This window comes from Sphaeramia orbicularis, chromosome 21, assembly GCF_902148855.1.
Source record: "Sphaeramia orbicularis chromosome 21, fSphaOr1.1, whole genome shotgun sequence".
NCBI lineage: Eukaryota > Metazoa > Chordata > Actinopteri > Kurtiformes > Apogonidae > Sphaeramia > Sphaeramia orbicularis.
In genome coordinates this window covers 51,266,692-51,290,871 of record NC_043977.1, presented here as the reverse complement: position 1 = coordinate 51,290,871, position 24,180 = coordinate 51,266,692, and the positions used below count along the sequence as shown (strand labels likewise).

Below are 24,180 nucleotides of genomic sequence, written 5' to 3'. Positions count from 1 at the left end.
ACTATACTATACTATACTATACCATACCATACCATACCATACCATACTATACAATACTATACTATACTATACTATACTATACTATACTATACCATACCATACCATACCATACCATACCATACCATACCATACCTGTTTTTGCCTAAACCCTTTCCTAAAAAGTCATGTGATCCGACATCAACGTCTGAAATACTGCAGGTTTATGACAGGCTGATCGTTACCTGGTGTGAGGAGGATGACAGACATGGTGATGAGAGAGCAGACCACCAGGATGACCAGCAAAGCGATGGCAATCCCCTTCCAGTTCCTTTGAGGAGGACTCACTCCACCCAGGTCCTGTAACACAAAAGACAAAATGTCCACTGTGGTCACTTATGGCTCCAAAAGATAAACTCCATGTGATGGAGACACATCCATCCACATCTATGGTTAAACTCAAAAAATCTTCTGTCATCCACTCCTTCATGGTGTGTATTTCTTTAGTCTTAAGCGCTACTCACTTATTTTTTTTCTAATTGGTATTCTTCAACACAAGTTAGCTACTGTCTGAAATGATGCATTTTAATATTGATTAAATTTTGGTTAAAGCCAATCGAATGTTCTTTCTGAAAGCACAAAATTGTAATTTGTGATGGTTGTAGAACGTTTACAAAGATTTTGACCCAGACGCTCACCTTCCACATGCAGATTATTTCTTTTAACATTACTATAAAACCACAGCCTCTTATGGTTTATGGGTTTTTATTTATTGCTTGAATATGAAACACAAGTCCTTGATTCTACAGCTACACAAGTCTTTTCAGACCACAGACTGTAATAACTGCTGACAAAGGCAGAGGTTAACGTGAAAGCTGAATCAATTAGAGGCACGGCAATGCAGCTCAATAGTGATGATCACATGCTGGGCACACACTGTGCATACAGTCGTGATTCTTCCGAGACCTGCTGTATTAACATGGGTCACAAAGGCTTTAGGTTCAAAAAGGAATTTCAATAAAGTGCTTTGCATGCTGCACACTGGGAGAATGCAACTCAGTGTTAGTCATTTGTGCTGAAGTACATTAGCATGGTTCGCTTATATTCAGGCAACCTTTTCTTTAAATTTCATCTTGTGACCTTTTGTAAAACACTTTTCATGTATGTTTTATTTATTTATTTATGTTTTGCTTATAGCATTGAGTGCTGTACATTTTGATCCTCAAACAAACCTCTTTATTACAGCAGCCATTTGCATTCGAGGGCTCTAGCTATCAAACTGGCTTGAAAAAAAAAAAAAAAAGCTTGGTTTGAGCAATCAGACTGTCCATAGAGTACTGTGTGTGATAAAAATCTACAGTGAAATAGCTATCCAGGAGAGTGTGTGAAGCTGTAACTGGTAACTCCATCTTTGAGTCCTGGTATTAGAGGGTTTTAAAGTAGGTCTTCCAGCACATGTGCTAGCTCTGATAAGGTGAATTAAACCCCCCCTCCCATAAATTCCTTCTCTTAGCAGTTCCTCCTGGCCTCAATTACCCACAAAACCCTGCAGGTGAAGTGCAGTGATTACTCGCCACCAACCTACTACTACTCTTTGGTCGGCTGGAGGGGGGGAAACAATCGACGATTTCCAATTACACCCAGGTTCCGCTGTAAAATGAAGCTTAATTCACACCTCGGATTTTCTCTGACAAATCATTTGCGAACTATGCAGCACCGTGGCCTAAAAGCAGACTTTCTCATCCGATGTCTCTAAATGTCACATACACTGATTGATGTGACAATTAGGAGCCATTTTTAAAACAAATTCCTCCAGTTATTTCCCTTGCTGCTCCAAACGTGATCCTTTTTTTTTTTTTTTTTTTTTTATTCTGGTACAGTGAAGTTTCATATCACAGTTCTAATCACACAGATGCAGTGTTTTACATAATTCATCATTCCATCATTTACAGGCCACAATAGACTCATAAGGCTGATCTATTATCAGGACTTGGGCTGCTGCTCATTTCATTAATACCACAAAAGACTGGCCTGTCCTTGAAAACTGACAGCAACTCTAAATTGCCCTTGTGCCTCCATGCATGAGTCTTTCTCACTCCGTCCCATTTTCTCTGCCAAATTTCCGATTTAGCCGCTTTTGAATCATCATCTCCAATTTATTAACTCAATTATGAGCAATGATAGAACTACTAAGAAAATTCTAACCAAGGCGCCCTGATAAATGGTTACCTTATCCGGAGAGAATGAGACAGGTTTTGTCGCAATCATTAGAGTCTCATCAGAGGAGAAAAATAAATCTCAATAAATCCAAAGTGAAAACAGATCAAGGTCATCCTGACTCCTTTTGCAAAGTCGTCCTCTCCTGTATGTGAGAATCCAGCAGCGAATGAAGAACAATACTTTAGTACTAATGAGAAACTATAGCATGTAGAGAAAATAAAACAGGACCTACAGTGTGTTCTCTGACATGATTTGAACACCATTAGAAACAACTGCAAATAGAAAGAATATATTTCCCTCTGCTAGGTTGTGTTTTTTTTTTTTTTTTTTTCCGTTTCATTTTGCCTTTGCAGGTCTGTCAACCTGCCACTCATTTTCAACATGAGTTTATTTTCTTCGCATGAGACACACACCATTATGACTAAACAACCTCAGTGTCTTGGCAGTGAGGCCAGCAGAGATGTAACCATTTTTTCTGAGCTTTAATTTAAAGGGAAAGACCATCTATAGCTGCATGTATCAGTATCAGGATTTACACCAATTAGACGTAAGAGATCTTGCTAATGTTAAATTACATTAATACAGTGTTTTTCAACATTGGGTTCTGGACCTCATGTGGGGTCGGCTGGAATTCAAATGGAGTCAGCTGAAATTTCTAGTCATTGATTTAAAAAAAACAAACAAAAAAAAAAAAACCATACAGATAAAAAATATATGGTGAGTTGACAGAGACAATCCCAATCCATAAAAGACATGACAAACTGTGAAGCTGAAACTGAAGCACTGTGGTACTGTTTATCTGTCAAATGTTCATTGTGGTCGGTTTCAGATGCTGCAGCTCTTTCATAATTCATAGTTGGAGTTCTTGTTTGTTCAGTATTAATTGTCAGCCTTGTAAATCTAAGCTGGACTGACTGACCAAGGAAAATCAAATTCTCCCTTTGTGCAGTAATCTACACCTGGCTTTTCTGCCTCCGTCCATAATAATATACATTATATAGACTAAATGTTGTTTAAAATTAATATTTATTTGCAACATAGTATAGCAAACTATTACATGATCAAAAAAAATTAATTTCAGAAAAAAAAAAAAAAAAAAAAAAAAGTCTCTGTTTTGAATGTCTGGGGTCACCAGAAATTTATGATGTTAAAATGAGGTCACGAGCCAAAAAAGGTCGGGAACCACTGCATTAATATAATCTAACCATAAATAATAATTAAAATATATGATTTGTAACTAGGGCTGTATCACATTGGAAAAAACTGACATTGCGATTTTTTTTAACCGTGAAATATATATTGCGATATGAAAAAATACTTAGGAGTATATAATAGCTGTGTGATGCCAGGGTGCAATTTGTTGGGGTCTGGTTTATACATTCCTACTTCTGCTCAATGAATTTCATCCCTGGGGGATGGGGGAAAGACAGCCAACCAATGTAAATAACAGCAGGTTGTGACAGTTTTCTTCCCTCTACAGGGTGGGGAAGCAAAATTTACAATATTTTGAGACAGGGATTGAAAGACAGTGTATGACCAATTAGTTTATTGAAAGTCATGAGAATTTATTTGCCACAAGAAAACTGACATAATAGAAAATGTTTTTATTCTATGTGTCCTCCTTCTTTCTCAATAACTGCCTTCACACATTTCCTGAAACCTGCGCAAGTGTTCCTCAAATATTCGGGTGACAACTTCTCCCATTCTTCTTTAATAGTATCTTTAAGAAAGTCAACATTGCTGTGTGATGTTCTGTTGGTAGCATGTTCTAAAACGCCCCAAATAGCAGAATCCAGAGGGTTTAGATCTGGGCTAGAAGGCGGCCATAAACATGATTCCCAAAAATTGCTAAAGTTGGATTTGTCGCTGTTGTCAACAAGTGTTTTGGTGTTCTTGTGTAAGATTTTAACTTCAAATCATATTTTACTGCATTTCTAACGCTCTTGTTGTCTACCTCAAGTTCAATTGCCATTTTTCTCATGGATTTGGTTGGATCCTTTAGGATTTTGGATTTGAGAGCTTTAATAAAAGCTTCGGTACGCTTTTTTGTTCCTTCCTCCACTTCCAGACTTTCTCGTAATAGTTTTGCTCATAGTCATTCTCTTCTTTCCATTATAAACAGTCTTTATGGACACTCCAACTATTTTTGAAATCTCCTTTGGTGTGACGAGTGCATTCAGCAAATCACACACTCTTTGACGTTTGCTTTCCTGATTACTCATATGGGCAAAAGTTTCTGAAAAGGTATGGATAATAGTGTTAGGTATGATTATGACATCGATATATGTTTGGTTTCAAAACAATTGACGTAGTGCCTGCTGAGAAAAAACAACTAAATGTTCATTGTAAATTTTGCTTCTCCACCCTGTATATCCTACATTACTGGCACTAACGTTCACCTGAACCAAACTGTCGGCAGTCTCAGAATTCATGAACGTCCCCATGCACTGGGGCGCCATAAAGAGGGAGGTAAACGTGACAAATTCATGGGGTGCAGCGTTTGTGTCCAGTGGATACAGGTTAGAAGTTGTGAAAATTTTGTGTAAGATCCGCTGTTTAACCCAGAAGTTGGACGTTGAAAGTGTAAAGTTTCGCTTTCGTTCAACCATTAGTTACGTTAGTTATGGACTGCACCCCCACGTATATAACTGCTACCTCCCAGACAATTTTTTGACAAATCGCATCCTGTGTGATCCTGATGTAAATGGTCAAATTAGTTAATTGTGTTTCCTCTCATTGTGGTGACAGGTGTAAGGCACTATCAACACAGACCACATGTTTCAGTATCATCCTTCTTGTAGCCGAAAAACTCCAGAATAACTGACGTTGCTTTTCTTTTTGGCACCAAATCTTTGTTTTCGGTGATTTTCTCTTGTTCGTTGCTCCTTTTTCAATGTCGTTACCAGCAGCTCACTCCAAACTGATTAAGAACGATTGTGATCGGTGGATTGCTGTGTGTAGTGTGTGTCAGGTACCCAGATTGAACTTGACAACACAACACTGACAACACGTTGAGTTCATTTTGCCTCCTACATTGCAGGACCTGCGATGTGACTATTGCCCACACGTACATCACGATGACAATGCTCATATATATTATATGTATATTGTGCAGCTCTGTTTGTTACTCTGAATGTAATGCTATAAAGCTATACTTTTGTGTTATATTGTGATATTGAGACAGTGCACTACAACTTGATAAAGAAAGTAGTTGAGTGAAAAAAAGAAAAGACTAGAAAAGCACGCGGAGAGCACAGACCTCCGCCAAGGCAGATCAGTGCCCCCCTGATCATGACCAACATTTAATCATTTGCTCCTTGTGCCAGTATCAACATTTCCTGAAATTTTCATCCAAATCCATCCATAACTTTTTGAGTTATCTTGCACACAGACAGACAGATAAACAGACAGACAGACAAACCAACCCCGGCAAAAACATAACCTCTTTGGCGGAGGTAAAAAAGGTTAGCGCTTTGAAGAGAAACATTAACATATGGCGCCAGATTTGTTGTCACCTTGGGTACAGTCAGAAACCCTTTTTACAGCAAGTTTTCCTACAAATGCTAAAAAGCTAATTGACCTTATGCGCAAATAATATATTACAGAGATGTTTAGGAATGGAATTTTCTAAAAAGCACTTGCATTCGATGAAGTATTTTTGACATTTATACGAACAGATAACACTTGTAGTTATACTGGAACATGTTTTTAAGGCTTGACAGTGTGTGAAAGTAAAGACATACAGTGGACACAGGACGAACTATCAATCAATCTGTAAATGTGCCTTTTTTTTTCCCTGTTTACTCCTCATGGAGTCGACTTAAAAACAGGTTTTTGTTCCATTAAGTGTCTGCTGTTTGACAGGTTGTCTGGTGAGCACAGTTTATCCTTCCAGTTCTTACAACACTGCACCTAGTGGATTTTGAGAACAGTGAGACCATTATTTACAGCGAAGTTAAGTGTGAACTGAACAAATGGAAGCTTCAGTAGCTCTTACATGCTGCCACTGTCTGGGGTGAATTTCCAGTAATAGTTCCTGCCCTCCCCCTTGGGTGTCTTTGAGCCCACCTCCTGTTGTAACTGCATTACACATGGTTCGCTATATAGTGGCTTCTCAGCATCTTGTCAGGAAATAACAGACTTCCTGTGTGCCCGTGTGAATAAAAATCTGTGCATTTAATGTTAGTTCTAATGCAGCCGATGATTCTAACCTTCTTTTAATTAAGCTGACACTGGCTGTAATTGTAGCTGGCTCTATCTGAGAGGAAATACCATCACACACTCAATCAATACAATCAATTATTCATCAAGTGAACCGCGGAAAGTAATGGGTCACATTTGTTGCGTGATGGTGTTATCCATGCATGAATGCATGCATATGACAGCTGGAATATTTCATATGTCATTGTCATTTTTCTTAATCCAAAATTTCACGTATCCATTGAAGCCGGGCCATGTTGGTCTTCACATAGTATTAGAGTCAAAACTGAGGCAGAAAAGGCAGAGATATTCTGACTTTTCATTTCACATAGACCTTTTATGTGCAGTAAGGCTACGTTCAGACTGCAGGCAAATGTGGCTCAAATCTGATTTTTTTGCCCATATGTGACAGTTTGAACAGCACAAATCCTTTCATTCATTAATTTTCTGAACCTGCTTTATCATCACTAAGGTCACAGGGGTTGCTGGAGCCTATCCCAGCAACTTATGGGCAAAGGTGGGATACACCCTGGACATGTCGCCAGTTCATCATAGGGCTGACATATAGAGCAGGGATTAAAGCAAAAATTTTTCATCTGACTGAAAATTTTCTTCTGGTCAAAATCATTGGCCACTATTAAAAATGATGCAATACAATACTACTATAGTGTACAAGTTTATAAAGTCAAATTTGGCAATACTGTAAAACACACTGAATGGGAGAGTGTACAGGTGTAGAAGATTAGTAACATGGATAGAAAAAATGTCATGAGTGGTATTGGTGGGGGGTCTGGGGGTCCTCCCCCAGAAAATTTTTAAAGCTTCAGGTCAATTTTGGTGCTCTCTGGTTAATTTTAAAGGGTATGAAAACCTTCGAAGCAAGTGAAAATAACTAGAAGAAAACCTTACTGCAAAAAATGAGTGAAAAACTTTTCATTTAACAATTTAGGAACTCCTAAAACATAACTCCAACAGCACATGAATTTTGGGGAAAATGTACCAAGGGTGTTACTCATTCATTCAATGTTATCTTCGTACTGTACCACACAGATAGAAATAAGATGCTAAACAGGTCAAACTAAAGCACTTAGGCAGTCGGACACGTAACCGCGTAAGGCCGCGGTGCACACAGCCGCACGCACAGGAAGGGCACATACACACAAACACACACACACACACACACACACACACACACACACACACACACACACACACTAGTCATATACCGGCAAGAGGAGATAAGCTATGAACCCAAACATGAAGGTACACATAGATCAGTTCTGTCTTCTTCCCTTTTTGCTGTGGTTCTTTCATAATGAAAGCTACTTGTTAGCACTAAACTAAAGTTAGGCTGGAGGCTGAACTTCGGTAAAGCTGAACTTGTCCATGTGTTTCTGAGGCACAGAATGAGCAGCGTTTCCTTCCAAAGATAAATAGTCATCAATCTTTCCTCCCGACATAAAAATAAAGAAGTCATCTTATTATCATCACTGTTAAACCTATCAGCCCCCTGTGCCTGTGTTAAACACCTGCAGATTCAGGACAGGATCGCGGTGCCGACTGGACTCTGGGAAAAACGTGGGGAAGTTACTTCAATATGACTTTTTTCCCCCCTCAATTTTTCCATTTGACGGAAATCCGTCGTGGTGACGGAGAACTTTAATCCCTGATATAGAGACAAACAATCACTCTCACATTCATACCTATGGGTGATTTAGATTAACCAATTAACCACTGCATGTCTCTAGATGGTGGGAGGAAGCTGGAGTACCCGGAGAGAACCCACGCAGACACGGGGAGAACATGCAGACTCCACACAGAAAGGTCTGGTGTTGGAATCAAACCCAGGACCTTCTTGCTGTGAGGTACGAGTACTATCCTCTGCACCATCATGTCGCCCTTCAGTACAAATCTTATTTTTTCTAATCCAACCCAGGCCACTTTCGTATGTGGTCCTAAATCTGATACGTATCTGATATTTTGCAATGTGACTTCAATCTGAACAGCCAGGTCGTATTTATCTGAAACTGACATTGAAAAATTGAAAAATATATTTACTTCCATAAACACAGTACGTGGCTGCGTGGTCACATATCACACCAGGACCTCTTTTGAGCTTGCGGGTCACTTTAGGGTTGCATTCAGTTCATACTCAAAACTGATAGAAGTCACATTTAATGTGTAACATGAACAAGCACACAAAAAAAATCGGATTTCACCCAAAAATCCGAATTCTGTATTAAGGCCTGCTGTCTGAACGTAGCCATAGTGTACTTCTTACAATGTTTGGCAACTGAAAAGGGTGCATAGGTAAGACTCAAAATCAGAATACTTTATTAATCCTAGGGGGAAATTATTGGGTGTCACAGTCGCTCCATTCAAATAGAATAAAAAGTAGCAGGAAAGAAATTATCAATACAACAGAAAAAATAAATCCCATGGCTTGGTGTTGTCAGCAGTGCACTGTAAAAAAAAAAAAAAAAAACGCAAAAAACGGTAATATTCCGGCAGCTGGGGTGCCAAAAAAATAGTGTTAAATAACGGAAAATAACCATCTCATAAAAATACGGTTATTTTCCATAATTACAAAACAGTTTTTTGCCCTAACTTTAAATGAGATTTTGCTTTTTTTTTTTACTTTTTAATGTTTCATAAAAAATATGTACATGTATTAAAACAATCAAATTACCTATCTATCTATCTATCTATCTATCTATCTATCTATCTATCTATCTATCTATCTATCTATATATCTATCTATCTATATATATATATATATATATATATATATATATAATTTTCAGTGAGACTAAGTTGTACAATCCAATGATAAAAACTGTATTTTGACAGTTTATCAGTGCTTATACATGTTATACATTCACAAAAATACATTTATTCAACATTTTTGTTGTGAAACCTCCCGTAATCACACAAGATATTTGACAATTAACAAACAAGTCTTGTTAAACTTACGGAACAAATACTTCTTTTACGGTTAATTGTCAGTAATTTTATCTCAATTTATTTATTTTTTACAGTATTAAACTTTAAATTAACAGTTTAATCTCATAAATAGAAAAGAAATATTTGTGAAATTACGATACATTTGCAAATGTATTTTAACTGTATTTTTCTGTGAAAAAAGAAAAAAAAATTATTTTAAAAAATGGAAATTTCATGGTTATTCACAGTTACAGTTTTTTCATGTTATTTTACATTTGACATGAAAAATCACAGTCTATTTTTGTAATTCCATTGATATTTTCCTGTACCTTAAAAATAAAGGAAAAATCTGTAAAATAAACAGTGAAAATTCTGTTAAATTACAGATTTTTTTTTTTTTTTTTTTTTTTTTTTTTCAGTGTGTCTGGACCAGAACGGATGTCAGTTTGAGAACAGGTGGCGACAAAACAATAAAATGATGTTTCTAAATTCCATTACATTTTGAAAATTAAATGAATTTTAATAAACACCTACTTTACAGTTATTTAAAGTGGGTATACATTTTTTGGGACACCCTGTATATAGTTATATCGTTCCATTTCTAGGCTTAGCCAGTGCTGTCGACTGTTGCTGCTGTAGAAGAGCAAAAGAGACAAGTGATGGTCGGTGCAAGTGAGTGGGGTTGAAGTTTTTTTCCTGAGTCTAACTTCACCCACCGCATGATTCTGAAAACAGCAACAAAGTCAGAAAGAGGCTGAGAGTGTGTTGTTCAGGATCATCAGGACCTCTTTTGTGCATGCGGGTCACTTTAGGGTCGCATTTAATTCATACTCAAAACTGACAGAAGTAGCATTTAATGTTTAATATTAACGAGCACGCAAAAAAATTGGATTCACCAAAAAATCTGAATTGTGCATTAAGTCCTGCTGTCTGAACATAGTGTAAGTGGCGACTTTCTAACTGAGGCTTTATAAACAGCTGCCTGATAACCCAGATGACATGATTTGCGGTTGTTTTGTCAGACATTAGAGTTTCTCCAGACCCTCAGAAGACATTACACAGCTGCTATCAGAGAATTACCACATCCCATGGCTAATAAACAACACTGAAAGTCAATGGAGTATTCACATGAAGCTGTTTCCTCATATTGCCGGTAATGATATGTTAGGTTGTAGTTAAACTTTCCACAATATTTTCAATTATTATTCTCAAACAAAATAATAAAGCCTTTGTCTCATAGAGCAATAAGAGAAAAAGTCCCCCAATTGTTGCAAAGCAGTCCCTCAGCTATCATATAGCTTAGCTGTCTGCTAAAAGAGACCGTACTCTATAATCACATCATCTGTCTTCTGAACGGCAATAACAGCAAAGGAAGCAAAAAAAACAACTTAAGGTATAAAAATAGCAACATGATATGATTTATGTTATTACAGAAGGTCTATAATGAGAACAGGAAAAAGGGTAAGCTGCTGATGGGGAGCTGTTTCAAGTCTATTTGTACTGGCTAAAAATTATACTCACAGGATTCTATGCTGTAACCACAGGATGCATTGTAAAACTGTGCAATCTTTGTGCATTTGCCTAATGCAGTGGTTCTCAATCTTTTTCTGTCGGGCCCCCCTTTGGAGCACGGAAAATCTCCAAGCCCCCCTCAACTCCAACAACATTGTACCTGTGGTGCAATTATTAGTTTTATTGAAAGAAACATCAGTATCGAAAAGTAAGAATACTTTTTGCTTTTCCTTGAATAATTTGTTGTGCAAATTAAAAATAACGTAGATTTTTGATTGAACAATAATAAATGAACTCAACAAGACTGCTCACTGAGACATTATTTTTCAAAATAAAAATAGGAAATGTGTAATTATCTTACAACTATGACAATAAGGTACTTTTTTTTTTTAGAACAACAAACACATTTTGGTAACAAAGATGAAAATTTTAACAATATCAGTGGCTGCAATGAGCCCGTTTACGTTGCACACCTGAGAGCATCAAAGTGCAAACTGTACAAACTGTGCAAAAACAGAAACATTGCACATTTTTCTTTTCCAGTCCAATCCTTGTCCACTCTTCAAACCTAAACTCTTTGTCTAGTCTAGTGACAGATCACCATGGCAGTAAATTTGTTTGTTGTACGTCCCTAAAATGAGTCCAGGGTGCTCCATTAGTTCCACCTGCTACATGTTCGAACCTGAAGAAAAAATAAACACCTAGGAATGATCCCATACCCCCCCTGGCAAGCCTTCGCGCCCCCCGGTGGGGCCCACCCCACCTTTTGAGAAACACTGGCTTAATGTAATGTGTTACTGTGGACGCTGTCAAATGTGCACTCCTACGTTTATAAGACAAGATGTAGAAAACCTAAGGCGTGTATTAGTCATTTGACAGGGAACATGTTGTAGTTTCTGTGTTTAACATGTGGCTGAAACACAACTAGAACTACATCACTTTAAGCACTGATGAAATGTAACCCAACTCCAACTTTGAAATGGCTCATTAGTGAACATGGTTAACCCTGTAAACACTGAACCATTAAATCATTGACAGAAAATTCCACTTCTTTGAAACTGGGGCCTTTATTGATCCTTCTGAAGATCCTAAAATGTGTTTTTTCAAATATCAATTTCCATGTATGAGTTTCAATTGTGTATCATATTTGATACATTGGGTCTCAGTGCTCAAATATTATTCTTTTTGCACAAACAAAAACATAATATAATACAAACATGTCTAACAAATTGGTAATTCCTTTTCAGAATTGGCAAAGTTCTTCCTCCTTCCTCATTAATGACAGTCTTGTAGTGTCACTGGAAAGGCCTCTGGTGAATGAGTTCCTCCCCCCTGGTGGATTATCTGTGTATTGCATGTATCTAATTGTATAAATCAAATTTTTCAAGAAAAAAAAAATATCACACCGATCATGTAGAGGGCTTCAAAAGTCATGTATCGAATATGATACGTTTGGCATTATAGGGTTAAAATAAATAAACTTAAATTAAGTAGAAAGTAAAATGCAGTAAGTTTTAGTAGTTTTTTAGTCAAGCAGCAGAGTAGCCGAATCTGATTAGGGATGTAACCGTATACCGTTCAGTACTCCTGTATCAAATATGATACGTTTGGCATTATAGGGTTAAGAGGGTTTTAACTACTCTGGAGCCGAACTCTTGATATCGTCACTGTTAGAGGATAAAAGAAAATACTGATAATTAGTCTCACCATTGTTATATGTGAATTAAAATCTAAATTAAATATCCCAAAAATGAAATAGAGTGTCATCCTATGAAATGAAAATATATATGTACAGTGTTTGTACTGCAAAATATGAAGGACTGTACTTATATTTCCACATTACTAAGGTTATGTGAACACATACACACATACTTATGCCTAATACAGTATTAGCAGATGTAATAAATTTATACTGTAGGTTTATTTATGTTTAGTTTGTTCATAGTTGAAAACTCCAAACCAACAATTATAAGTTAATATTGTTTTTTAACTTGTAGTTGCCAGTTAGGAAAATATATATATTTGTATAAACTGGGTGGCAGTTAATTTTTTTTAAATCAATAGAAATAATATAAATAAATAAATTCAAGGAAAAAAAAAGAGGATGGAGCTACAGAGGGTAATGATGTTGCATGTTTGACAGAATGCACATGTGTTATTTTCATTTCTGTTTATTTTCCGCTTATTCCACGCTGGCAGAGACCAGAATAAGTACAAATGCCTACAGTATGTGCAAGAAAATGCACTGGAACTAAGTGAAAATGCGGCTAAATGTTCTGCTCAGGAAATACATTTTCACACAGTTTTCAGTTCTATTTTATGGCTTTCACTCTCACTTGATAAAAGTCAAGGAAAATACAGTCTTTCATCTTTTCTTCTTCAGAGTTTCATTAAATGTTACTTACATATTACATCTATACAGCATGTGTTTATACATTCAGACTGCCTCCACGATAGATGACAGTATTATGTGACTTTCCTTCATTCAGACTTTAACCTGTAATTATAATGTAAAACAATGTTGCAGGTAAGAGATCATGCTGCAAATCTGAAATCTGCAGCAAAATACATCATATTTAAAGACACCGCATCACATACTGAATATATGTACAATTATGCCTGAAATCTCCTCCTTTCATTTACTGACATTTACGGCTGGGTGGCATAGTGAAAAAATATTATCATGACTTCAAGTGAGTTAATAATTATCAGTAAATGATTTGGTAATAAATGTGGAATGATTCTTTCTTCTAATTTTAAAGGTGGATTTTTGGTCTGGAGTGAATTAATATTTTATTTGTGGCTTTAAATTATTCATAAAAGATGGAACAGAACAAGACATGACAACAAACAAAAAAACAAGACAAAAAAAAAACACCTATAGTCTCTCTGATTTTGTGATTTACCTCTCATCTTCATCATATTGTTTATTTTGATATAATACAACATTATGGCAACGAGATGTGACGAAACAAAAACAAAACAGAAAAATTATGCAAAACACCATTATTTGTGACAAACATTCGACAACATCTCACAAATCTAGAGGTACAATAATGAAAACTGTTGACAAAATGTTCATTCAACATCAAAATGTGCATCAATTAAATCAAGTAAAACAACCAAAAAATGGACGAATTTCCTAAAACAATCCAAATGAAATAAAACCTAAAGAAACGCATGCACATCACAAAAACAGGATTACATGTATATTTGTAGAGATAATGATATTGTTAGAGTCCTGTAAGTGCATCTACACATATTTACTCTGGTCTATTCACTGTATTATAAACTTCTATGTTCATGTTTCCAGAGGCTGTATGTATAAGGATATATCACCTCATATGCATTGCATAACATCACCACTGTTTATATAGAGCCTTGTATGTCATACAGTACATCTCCATATGCGTGCTGATTGCAGGTCATAAACAAATCTAATGAGATCCATGTATTGTTATTTTAATATGTCCCCCAGGCACAATCCTGTATTTATTGCTTAGACATGCGCGCGCACACACACACACACACACACACACACACACACGCACACATACATGAGGGAGGATTGCCAGGATGATGAGTGTTTGCAATATTAAAATGTTAATGTTGTCTTTAAGATTTTTTGCCTAAGCCCCCTGCCATCTTCATCAACCCTCCTAATAAGCTTATTAACTGACATATTGCGTGTGGATGCGTGTGCACATGCAACAAGCCCACTACTGGAGAAGTCAGGCTATTTATAGAGACGTGAGCTTCTCCTCGCCTGGACTCTGACCTTGGAGAGAGTGTGACAAATGACAAGGAGCTTTTGAGCTGAAGTCGAGCCATTTTAACAACGGCAGCAGGTCAAGGGAGGAAGACGAATAAAAAATCCCATCTCTATGGACTTATTTTTGTTTACCCATGAAATAGCATTTCTCACAGCCTTGTGTATCATCAGCAGCCGCCGCCACCGAAGCAACGCTGCGGTCTCGAAGCTCAACATCAGAAATTGATCCGCGGGCTAATGGGAAATAGCAAGCTTAGCTACAAGTTGTCATCTTATTGTATTTAGCATTATGAGGCCTGCCCTGAAGGACACTGCCACTGAACTCCGGTACATGTGAGATCATTTCGCAATTAGTCACTGTCTCTGGCACATCGGATTCAGATACATGTGCTCACTGACTCACACAGCACTGCCAGAGTATCGCTGTAAATGAATGTGGACACTTAGCATCACAATAACATTAGTGGTATGGAGTCACATTAGTCATCCTGTTGTGGTGAGTCAGGGCTGTAGCTCTAATCCCTTTGGATTAGTTCATGTAGTTTATACACTGTAAAACCGGATAAATTGAGTTTACTTAAAAAATCTGAGGTAACCCGTTGAATTGAAAAATTTAAGTAATGAGTAATGAAAACTTGAGCGTATTAAACTGAAATGCTTGATTTGAATGGAATTGCTATTTTAAGTACAACACACTAAATGCCAAGTTAATTAACTTAAAATTTGTTGCAATGTTAATTGCTTTGTATAATCATTAAACTTAATATTATCAGTTCAGTCTACTCAAATCCAAGTTGAATTAAATTAAAGTCTTTTGCAATATATATTGCTTTGTAGAATTATTCAACTTAAAGCTATACCTACCGATGTGGCATTTCTCACAGCACTTAGTAAAAGTTTGAACATGAACAACCCGCCTCCCTCCAAAGCCCCGCCCATTTCCCCTTGCCTGAGCTCTGATGCTCGCCTCCTCTCACCTGATGCGCGTGGAGGAAGTGGAGGGGCAGGTCCGGTCCATTTTGGTGTGTCTGTGGACCCCTCCCTCAGTAATCAGATGCATCATCCACCTGCCGCGGGCCCGCGGCCCCTGTTTCATCAGTAGACCCTGTATTTAAGGGTCTGGTCTGTGCAGTACTGGGTCAGTGTCTTCACTGCACCACGGAGATGAGATGCCCAGGCGACGGGCGTGCGCACTGTGAACGTGTGGCCTCCGCGAATTTTTCCATGGACATTTGAGGTTTCATAGTCCATACAATTATCATCCTACATCATCCTACACTGTGTGACACCATGTACATGTACCTGTATGAGTCCCACCGTCATAAAAGCTGATCTTTATGCAGACCTGTTCAGTCCAGTACAGCTGACTTCCGGACTTTTATCTCCATCCTTCATTCATCTGACTCCTGTTTGTTCTCCTTAGTTGTTGTTTCTGTTCATAAATCTGTTTAATCCCTTCCACATGAGCATGTCAGTTCTATCCAAACACATCCTAGAAAGACTGTGGTCAGTGACAGGAGAAGCAGTGCGAGTAATGCGTCAGATTCAGAGGTACCCGTATAGGATGTGAGACGGCGATAATGGATCGGATGCTGGACGGCCGTAATGGATGATTGACAGGAGGCTCAGCCAGGTTCGGCCAATTATTTTATTCGGACCGAATAAAATGACTGGTCAGACTTTTATCAGAAATATATGAGGATTAAACATTTTTGAGTTTCAACACCTGGCAGATTTCTTTTACATTTTAGTTTAACACACGCTTATTAGGAGCATTTTAAGATGACAAAAGAAAAGCGTAAAAATGCCACATTATACGGTATAGCTTTAATATACTGCAGTGTGGATGGAAGTTAGGCAGGAAGTTAGCTAACTGTAATTTGCCAGTACAGGAAGTGCTTTTAATTTGACAAGGCATTAAGATTTTTATTAAATAAGAACAATCCCCGATGAACAGTGAAGCCATTGTTGGGCATATGGCTCTGACTCATGGTGCAGCTCTAGAAAAATACAAAAGCAAACACAAAAAGGCCAATAAACACTGCCATACACACATAAAGTCCAAATTAACACTAACACCACAACCCCGCTGAATCCCTGCACAGAAAAAGAACACATTTACAACAACATGGCCAATACCCACAATGCAATGCAGAGATAAAAAGGTGTGGTCATGACTAAAACTTAGTGATTTAAATCCATTCAACTTAAACTTTTTCATACTTTCGACTATGTCTACAAATTAGTAGAATATACAGAACATTTTATAGTAATGGAATAAAACTGAAATGATTTAAATACATTGTAATTAAAGCATTTTAGTAAATACAAAGTCCAGGTTTACAGTGTATCTGTACTGTGAGGTTATAGGTCACTTTACCGTTTTCCGGTTCAGTGTCATGGACATGGACCGCACACATGCACCTCTGTGCACTATGTGTCCCTTCTCAAATGTTTTCTGGCAAGATGTCTGTTTTTTATTTGTCAGAATTTTGTTTTTGATTTTTCTCTTACTGATTCAAAAACACTGCTTGGTATTTTGTCATATCCTGCTAACAAATCAGATCAATATTACATCATCAATCTAATTCTATTTTTGGCAAAATATCCCTTTCGTAAATCCAAATTCTCCAATCACAAACCCTCCTTTTTAATCTTTAAAATTGAGCTTACTCAATATATTTCAAATATTCAGTATTCTGAAAACAAAAAAGCTATCAAAACCACTGATCCATGTAACCATTATGATGTTTGTGTAATCTGATATATTATTTTTGTTTGCATATTTTGTCCCCTGGCTATGTTCTGTTCTGTTCTGTTCATGCTATTATACTATTATTGCACTGTACTTTTTATGTACCTATTGTACTCTGTATAACACTAAATAAATATATATGTTAAAAAAAAAAAAAACCTCTATGCACTACAACTAAAGTAATGAATGGTACAGGACTAATCTATATTCATGTGTGATTTAGACTTAGCGCTGTGGAGACCTGGCATCGTATGGTTCCTAAATGTGTAATAAACTAAGTATCAGTGGAAAATCTGAAAGTCTTCGCTCTTCTCTCAGCTATCCCAGAGCACATGTTAATAGCTATAGCTAGTGCACTCCGCCTGACCTCCACTTCACATTACAATCCACTGTAATTATTGAAACGTATCGGTATCGATATCGGTGATACTGGCTCTGCATTTACTTGGTATCGGCTCGATACCAAAATATGCAGTATTGCACACCACAAGTTAATATTCTGAGGAGCAACACTTTCCCCCCATCCGTTTCATCATATGATACTGTTGTGAAAAGTCTAAATAAATCCAACACACATACTGTGACAGAGGTGTTACCAGCATAGTAACATCTACTCTACATTTAATCAACAGCAGGTCTGGGTGTTCCTCCAGGATTTTGAGGTCTTTTTTGGTTTGTTGCAATCTGAAAAGTCTGATTATGATGCATGATGTGTTTTTTTGTAGCACGTACTGGGAAAGACGTTTTCTTTTTCAATCAACTGCAAATTGTTGCAGTGAGAATAAAAAATGTACTGGCTCAGAATAAGAAAAATAAATAAATAAATGCTTTAATTTTAAATTAAGTGCACCTGAAGAATATTCCTCAAAGCAGCAATATGTTTGTTGCAACCGCAAAATAATTATTCATATTAAGGTTAAAGTGTGCAGAATGTTGATTAAAGTCAATAACGATGACAAACTTTTTTTTTTTTTCTGTCAGTAACTCAAGGACGAACTAAAACATTTACATTCAGAGACATGGGGAGTGAGCTCAGCTGTTAGTGAAAACTACAGAAATTGCTCTTATTTGGAGAAAAAACGGTGGTGACAGAACTAAAATTGCACAGCTTTACATAATTCATGTGGACTGGTTGAGTTTATGTTAATTTAATTGCAACTTCCTGGAGTGACTAAAGAGAAAAACCTTAAAATATCCCAGTTTGGAGCGATCTAGTAATTAGAAAAAAAAAAAAAAAAAAACTAAAGAGGGGACATAACCCTGTAGACGTTCAGAGTGTCTCTTGATTATTTCTACAATTCCTAATAAATGAACAAATAAAAGACAGTTTGAACTACTTCACAGTAAGAGTATGCTCATAAGGGATGCATAAATTCTTTATAATCACAGTATTTAGGATGAAGACACTTTAGAAATCATGCATATGCTCTTAGAACACATTCAATGAGAGCTGTCTTTTGCCAAATACTGAGCTCGTATTAGATTTACTGTCAAACTGCAGATGTAATCGGTTTCTAAGTGTCCTGTGCTTACATGTCATTTCCATCTGAGACTTATGAATAAGTTTCTGCCATTAAACCCTAATCAGCATATCTTCATACTCAAATCTGACACAGGACCTTAGCAGATTTGTACACTAAGGCCCAATCCCATTTCACCCCTTTAGCCCTACCCCTCCATTTTATGCATTCAAGTGAAGGGGTAGGGATGTCCCGATTCTTGATCAGTCAGAGGGAAAGGCCTAAGGGGGATGAGTCAGAGCTGTTCATATGTCGCATCTGTTAATAACAGCTTCAATGACTGCTGATGACATAACAAATCTCAAAGGGTTGTTCCATTTCATAGGAGAATGTTTCAACCCCTACCCCTTGCAACTCCATTTCATGGGGTAGCGCCAAGTGCGAGGGCCAAGGGGTAGGGGTAAGGGTAGGGGTGAAAATGAGAATTGGGATTGGGCCTATAATGCTTCAATCAACAGCAGTGTATTTTACACTTTACAGTACGTCTCCATTTGCAAACTGTTTATGTGACTGTTGTTTGTTTTCATATCCAAATAATTCCGTAAAACCCTGTGAGGCAACCTTGCTGTGATATAGGGCTCTACAAATAAACTTTAACTGAATTGAACTGAATTAACCCCTTTAGCCCTATCAGCTCACAGGCTGAAAAAATTATATTAACATTCATCTACTATAAAAATATAATAAATCAGGACAATGCATGTTTTTTTCAACTTTTGCTCAAAGTTTAGACCCTAATAAAAGTACATCAAAAGTGTATTTTAGTGCAAACTTTAATGTTCAAACATGATTTTTAATCTTTGTGGGGTGAAATATATGCTATTAAAAATCTCCAACACGAACAATTAATTTATGCATATCATCGTCAATCCAGCCGAAAAAAAAACAGGCGAGGATAAAAAATTCTAATTTCTCTTTTAGTTTGTTACAGTTTACTGAGGCATAGTAATAGATAAAATATTTTAGACAATGGGAATAGATTCTGTGAGGTCTCTAAATGTCCATAGACACCAAGAACATCCATATGAACCTTATTATTATAAGTATTATAAGTAATTCTTCATTTACTTTGGGTATGTCTTTTTAGGCATTTTTCCCCTGAAAATATGGTCAGGGTTAAACAGGTTAAAGTGGCGACAACCCATCAGTAAATGGTATTAACATGCTAACTAGAGGGTCAAGGTAAACTAATTAAAGCTACACAATAAGCAATGCCTGATATTTACGAGAAAAGGTGGACAAAAAGTGTAGCAGTAGCTTGTAATTGCCAAATTTTGAGTCTGAATCAAAGAGTGTGTTTCGTAATGACCTATAAGGGGATCAGGCATTAATAATCTAATTTAAAGCATGTATAAAGCCTTTATAATCATAGTCTTCAAGGTGTCAGATAAAAACCCATTATCATGATATGCCTCATCAGTCTTCTACATGGAAATAGATTAACATTTGCTATTTTGACAGAACAAGTCTCTTCACACTGCACACACACTCGCAGATAAACATGTACAGTAGCAGAACCTGCCATATTCAAAACCAAGGAGAAACGGTATGTCCGTCAGTATGTAGTGGAATAACACACGATAAAGGAGTGGAAAGCAAAGGCCGTCGGATTTGAACTGACCTTCAAATGCTCTGAAAGACACAGGATGATACTGTCAAAGGCAAGTAGGGGGCTCAATTTAGACTCACCACCATCTGCCTCTTCCCATGGTTTAGGACATTTAAAAACATAAAAAAACATATGCTTTGCTAATGCTACAAAGAGTTACCAAGCCACATATCCCAACACGAACCTAAAACAAAGTTCCAACTGTAGGTTGTATGAGCAATGTATCTTAACTCTTTATCAGGCAAGTGACTGTTTTTGGTAATTTCCTCAAGCATTAAATATGGGGCCAATCCCGTGTCTCAGTGAGGTCCAGAACTATGTTGGTTTTTACAACATTATGCAGTGATTCAGAGAGATTTTATAGACATTTTGAAGCTATCAATAGTGAATATGAGGGATTATTGTCAGTTTATGACCTTGTAACAGTTGTTTTATTGCATGTGTTTACTTTTTAGCAAGTGTTGCTCATATGTTTTATGGCGACAGGAAGGAGATGACGAAGTCCAATAACACACTAAGGTTGAAATTTTGTGTGCCCTATAAAGGGTTAACCCATAAAGACCCAAACATCCACCGGCGACCAAAACCATCAACTGATGTAAAATGTTGAATACCTGTTGATCCACTAACCCTATCAATGCATGTAAATAATTGGTGTAAAATGCAGTTTGTCATCTTTTCATGGTCAACAGATATGACCCATTTGGACGTTCAGAGGCTCCGTAGTGAACGTGGAAACACCGTCATCTATTACAACATTGATTCACCAGTAAAACCCATGGAACAGAATCAAAGTTCTAAGCACTCCCAGTTTAAAATACCACATTAACGTCAGGGATTCCGCTAGCACTTCGGCTAACACGTCGCCCAGCTTGCGACAAACACATTAAGTGCATAGGCCTATATATTTCCTTCTTTCCTGAGTCTGTTTGCTCATGCAAAATTAAACACAATTAATATAGATTAAAAAATGAATGATATTTAATTGTGATTAACTGAAATTAATCCACAGCAATCCTGTGATTAATCTGATTAAGAATTTTAATCGTTTGACAGCACTACTTGTAAATAATCGGTGTAAAATACAGTTTGTCATCTTTTTATGGTCATCAGATATGACCCATTTGGATGTTCAGAAGCTCCGTAGTTACCGTGGAAACACAGTCATTTTCTACAATACTGATTCCCCAGTAAAACCCATGGAATTGGATCAATGACAGTGGATGGACACACTGTGTTTATGTTCAGTTAATAATATATTTGACTGAAAAACTCAGTTTTTCTTAAGTTTTTGCTGCTTTTGATATAATAATGTTCAACTTTACTTTTAGCTTTTATAAACACCGATATGATTAGTAAATTGAATGTAGGAAAATACCTGATTGTCACTGAAAAATCTAGAAGATGATATTACAATAAACTTAAAGGTTAAATATAGAGGAAAAATTCACTTGGAAACTGCCACAAAAGTAACACTGGGTCCTTATGTGTTGAGTAAAGAAAAAAAACAAAACAAAAAACTGCTATGCTTCAGATACAAACTTTAAAAAATGGACTCATATAATATCTAGTTTAATATCTATTTCAGAATGACTACCTATTAATCTATACTTCACATTAAAACACAACTGGAACTTAGTTAAATGCATTAGTATATATATTTGGCCACAAGATGTCAGTTGCTGTGCTTTGTGGGTGCACTTCTTCTGTTATGACATTACAATCTATACAATATACAATATATTCAATATAATATTCAGTATATGCAACTAATGTGCTAAATATCACATATGTACATTTTCCATCAAATTTGAACAGCACTGTTTCAGTTCTAAAATAAACTGATTTGAAAACTGGAAGGCTGCATATCTAAAAATTTAAAGTTGTCCCTTGACCTAAAGCATGAAATGTGTAAACAGTGTGGGTCAGTTTGTACAGTTTGGAAAGAGCATGGAGACAATAAAAACAATACTGAAGACCAATGGGAAAAATGTACAATTACTATAACCTACAACCACAGCTTTATGTTGTTAGTAGCATTACAGGAACAGATATATAGTAATATTAGAAAGAGAAGGTACTCTGGTTTCACATTAAAACCCAAGATTAATGATTAACAAAATAAAAAGTAACTTAGGTATTAACAAGACTGAAAACCAAGATCAAAACCTGTGGAAATGTGGTCTGGTTCCAATGGTGTTGAATGGAACCAGTTCAAGAACCAATACTAATTTGGTACTTGACTGATACTAACTGATGTTGTCTCTTTTTAATGTTTTTAATGTTGAATATTTAATTTTACCCTATTTTGGTTATTCATTTATATTGACATACATGATGCTGTTTTATTCCACTCCTTCATTTCACATTGATCTGACACCATCATGTTCTTTTATTTCTGCCCTCTCCACTATGATACATTCAAAGTTAGTCATGTTTTCATGTTTGCTGTACTCATCTCTTTTATTGTGTTGTGTTGTTTGCTATGTTTTTATTCTGCTGTTGTGCACTTTTGCTTTGTCTGTCAAAGCACTTGGTAAACCCAGTTTTTAACCCTTTCATGCATCGTGGTCACTACAGTGGACAGTCACTCTACAGCTTTACTCTTGTATATTCATGGGTTTTGTTGTTTTAGTTCCATATCAACCAACACAGTGGACACTTATGCATCATCTCATAAACTGCAATTCATACCATTATTGTAACTTTGCTGTTCTTGAGTGGAAATCAATTGTTAATATTTATTTTTTGCATATTATCTCCATGAAGTGAGTAATAACTAGTATTAGAATATGTTAAAATGTGACAAAACATCAGATTAGCTACATTAAATATGGTTTCATTTCACTGTTTTCATATCACTTTATGATATTGGGTTTTCAATACATGTTTCTTTGCTTCAAGAATAAAATTCATGGTGTAGCTGAGTGGACATTTTTATAACTCCATGAAAAACAGGTTGATTTTTAAAAAAATTCAATCACATTGTTTTTTTTTTTTTGTTTTTTTTTCATGCCTAAAGAGGAATAAAAACACTCAGGAAAAAAAAAAAAAAAATCTTGATTAAGGTTCTCATAATTCATGCATGAAAGGGTTAAAGGTGCTGTATAAAAAAAGTTATTATTATTATTATTATTATTATTATTATTATTTTGTTAGAAAAGGTCCAACACTGAACATTTTTCACATCCTTCTGAGACCCATCAATGCATTTTTGTCCTCTGTAGCAAATGAAAGTTTCACAGTGATCCTTAAAAAATGCTGTCCATTAAAAAAGAAATAAATAAAAATAATTTTAAAAAATGTATCTGAAAAAACTGTTGCATTATGCAGTTTCCAAACAAGACAATTGTTTAATGTAAAAAAGCTAAAACATTCATTTTCCTGGGTCTCAGGAGGGTATGAAGAACTCTGTAAACTGTGAGCGTACAGTAGATGAAAAGCAGTAACAAGAAGCAAGACATTCATGTTGTCAGTGAAATGAGCAGAATTAGATCTGTCTGTCATTGTACACGGAAAATATACAGGATAAAACAGTCCCAGGTACAGTTCCTCAGTTTGATTAGTAAAACACTCATAAATGCACACAAAACTGCATTACATCAGTGTTACTGGTAGTTAAAGAGGTTTGTTTTTCTTTTGTCAAGGCAGATTGAGTCTCTTTCTTTGAGTA

General features: G+C 36.4%; 1 protein-coding gene across 2 annotated transcripts in view; it reads right to left on the bottom strand.

The window, feature by feature from the left end:
* The window catches only part of dpp10 (dipeptidyl peptidase like 10), a 618,779-nt gene that overhangs the window by 278,985 nt on the left and 315,614 nt on the right, over positions 1 to 24,180 (bottom strand). For both annotated transcript variants that reach the window (XM_030124182.1, XM_030124183.1), the window contains exon 2: positions 222 to 336. In XM_030124182.1, coding sequence (XP_029980042.1) covers positions 222 to 336 — 115 coding nt within the window. The remainder of the gene's footprint in view (positions 1 to 221; positions 337 to 24,180) is intronic.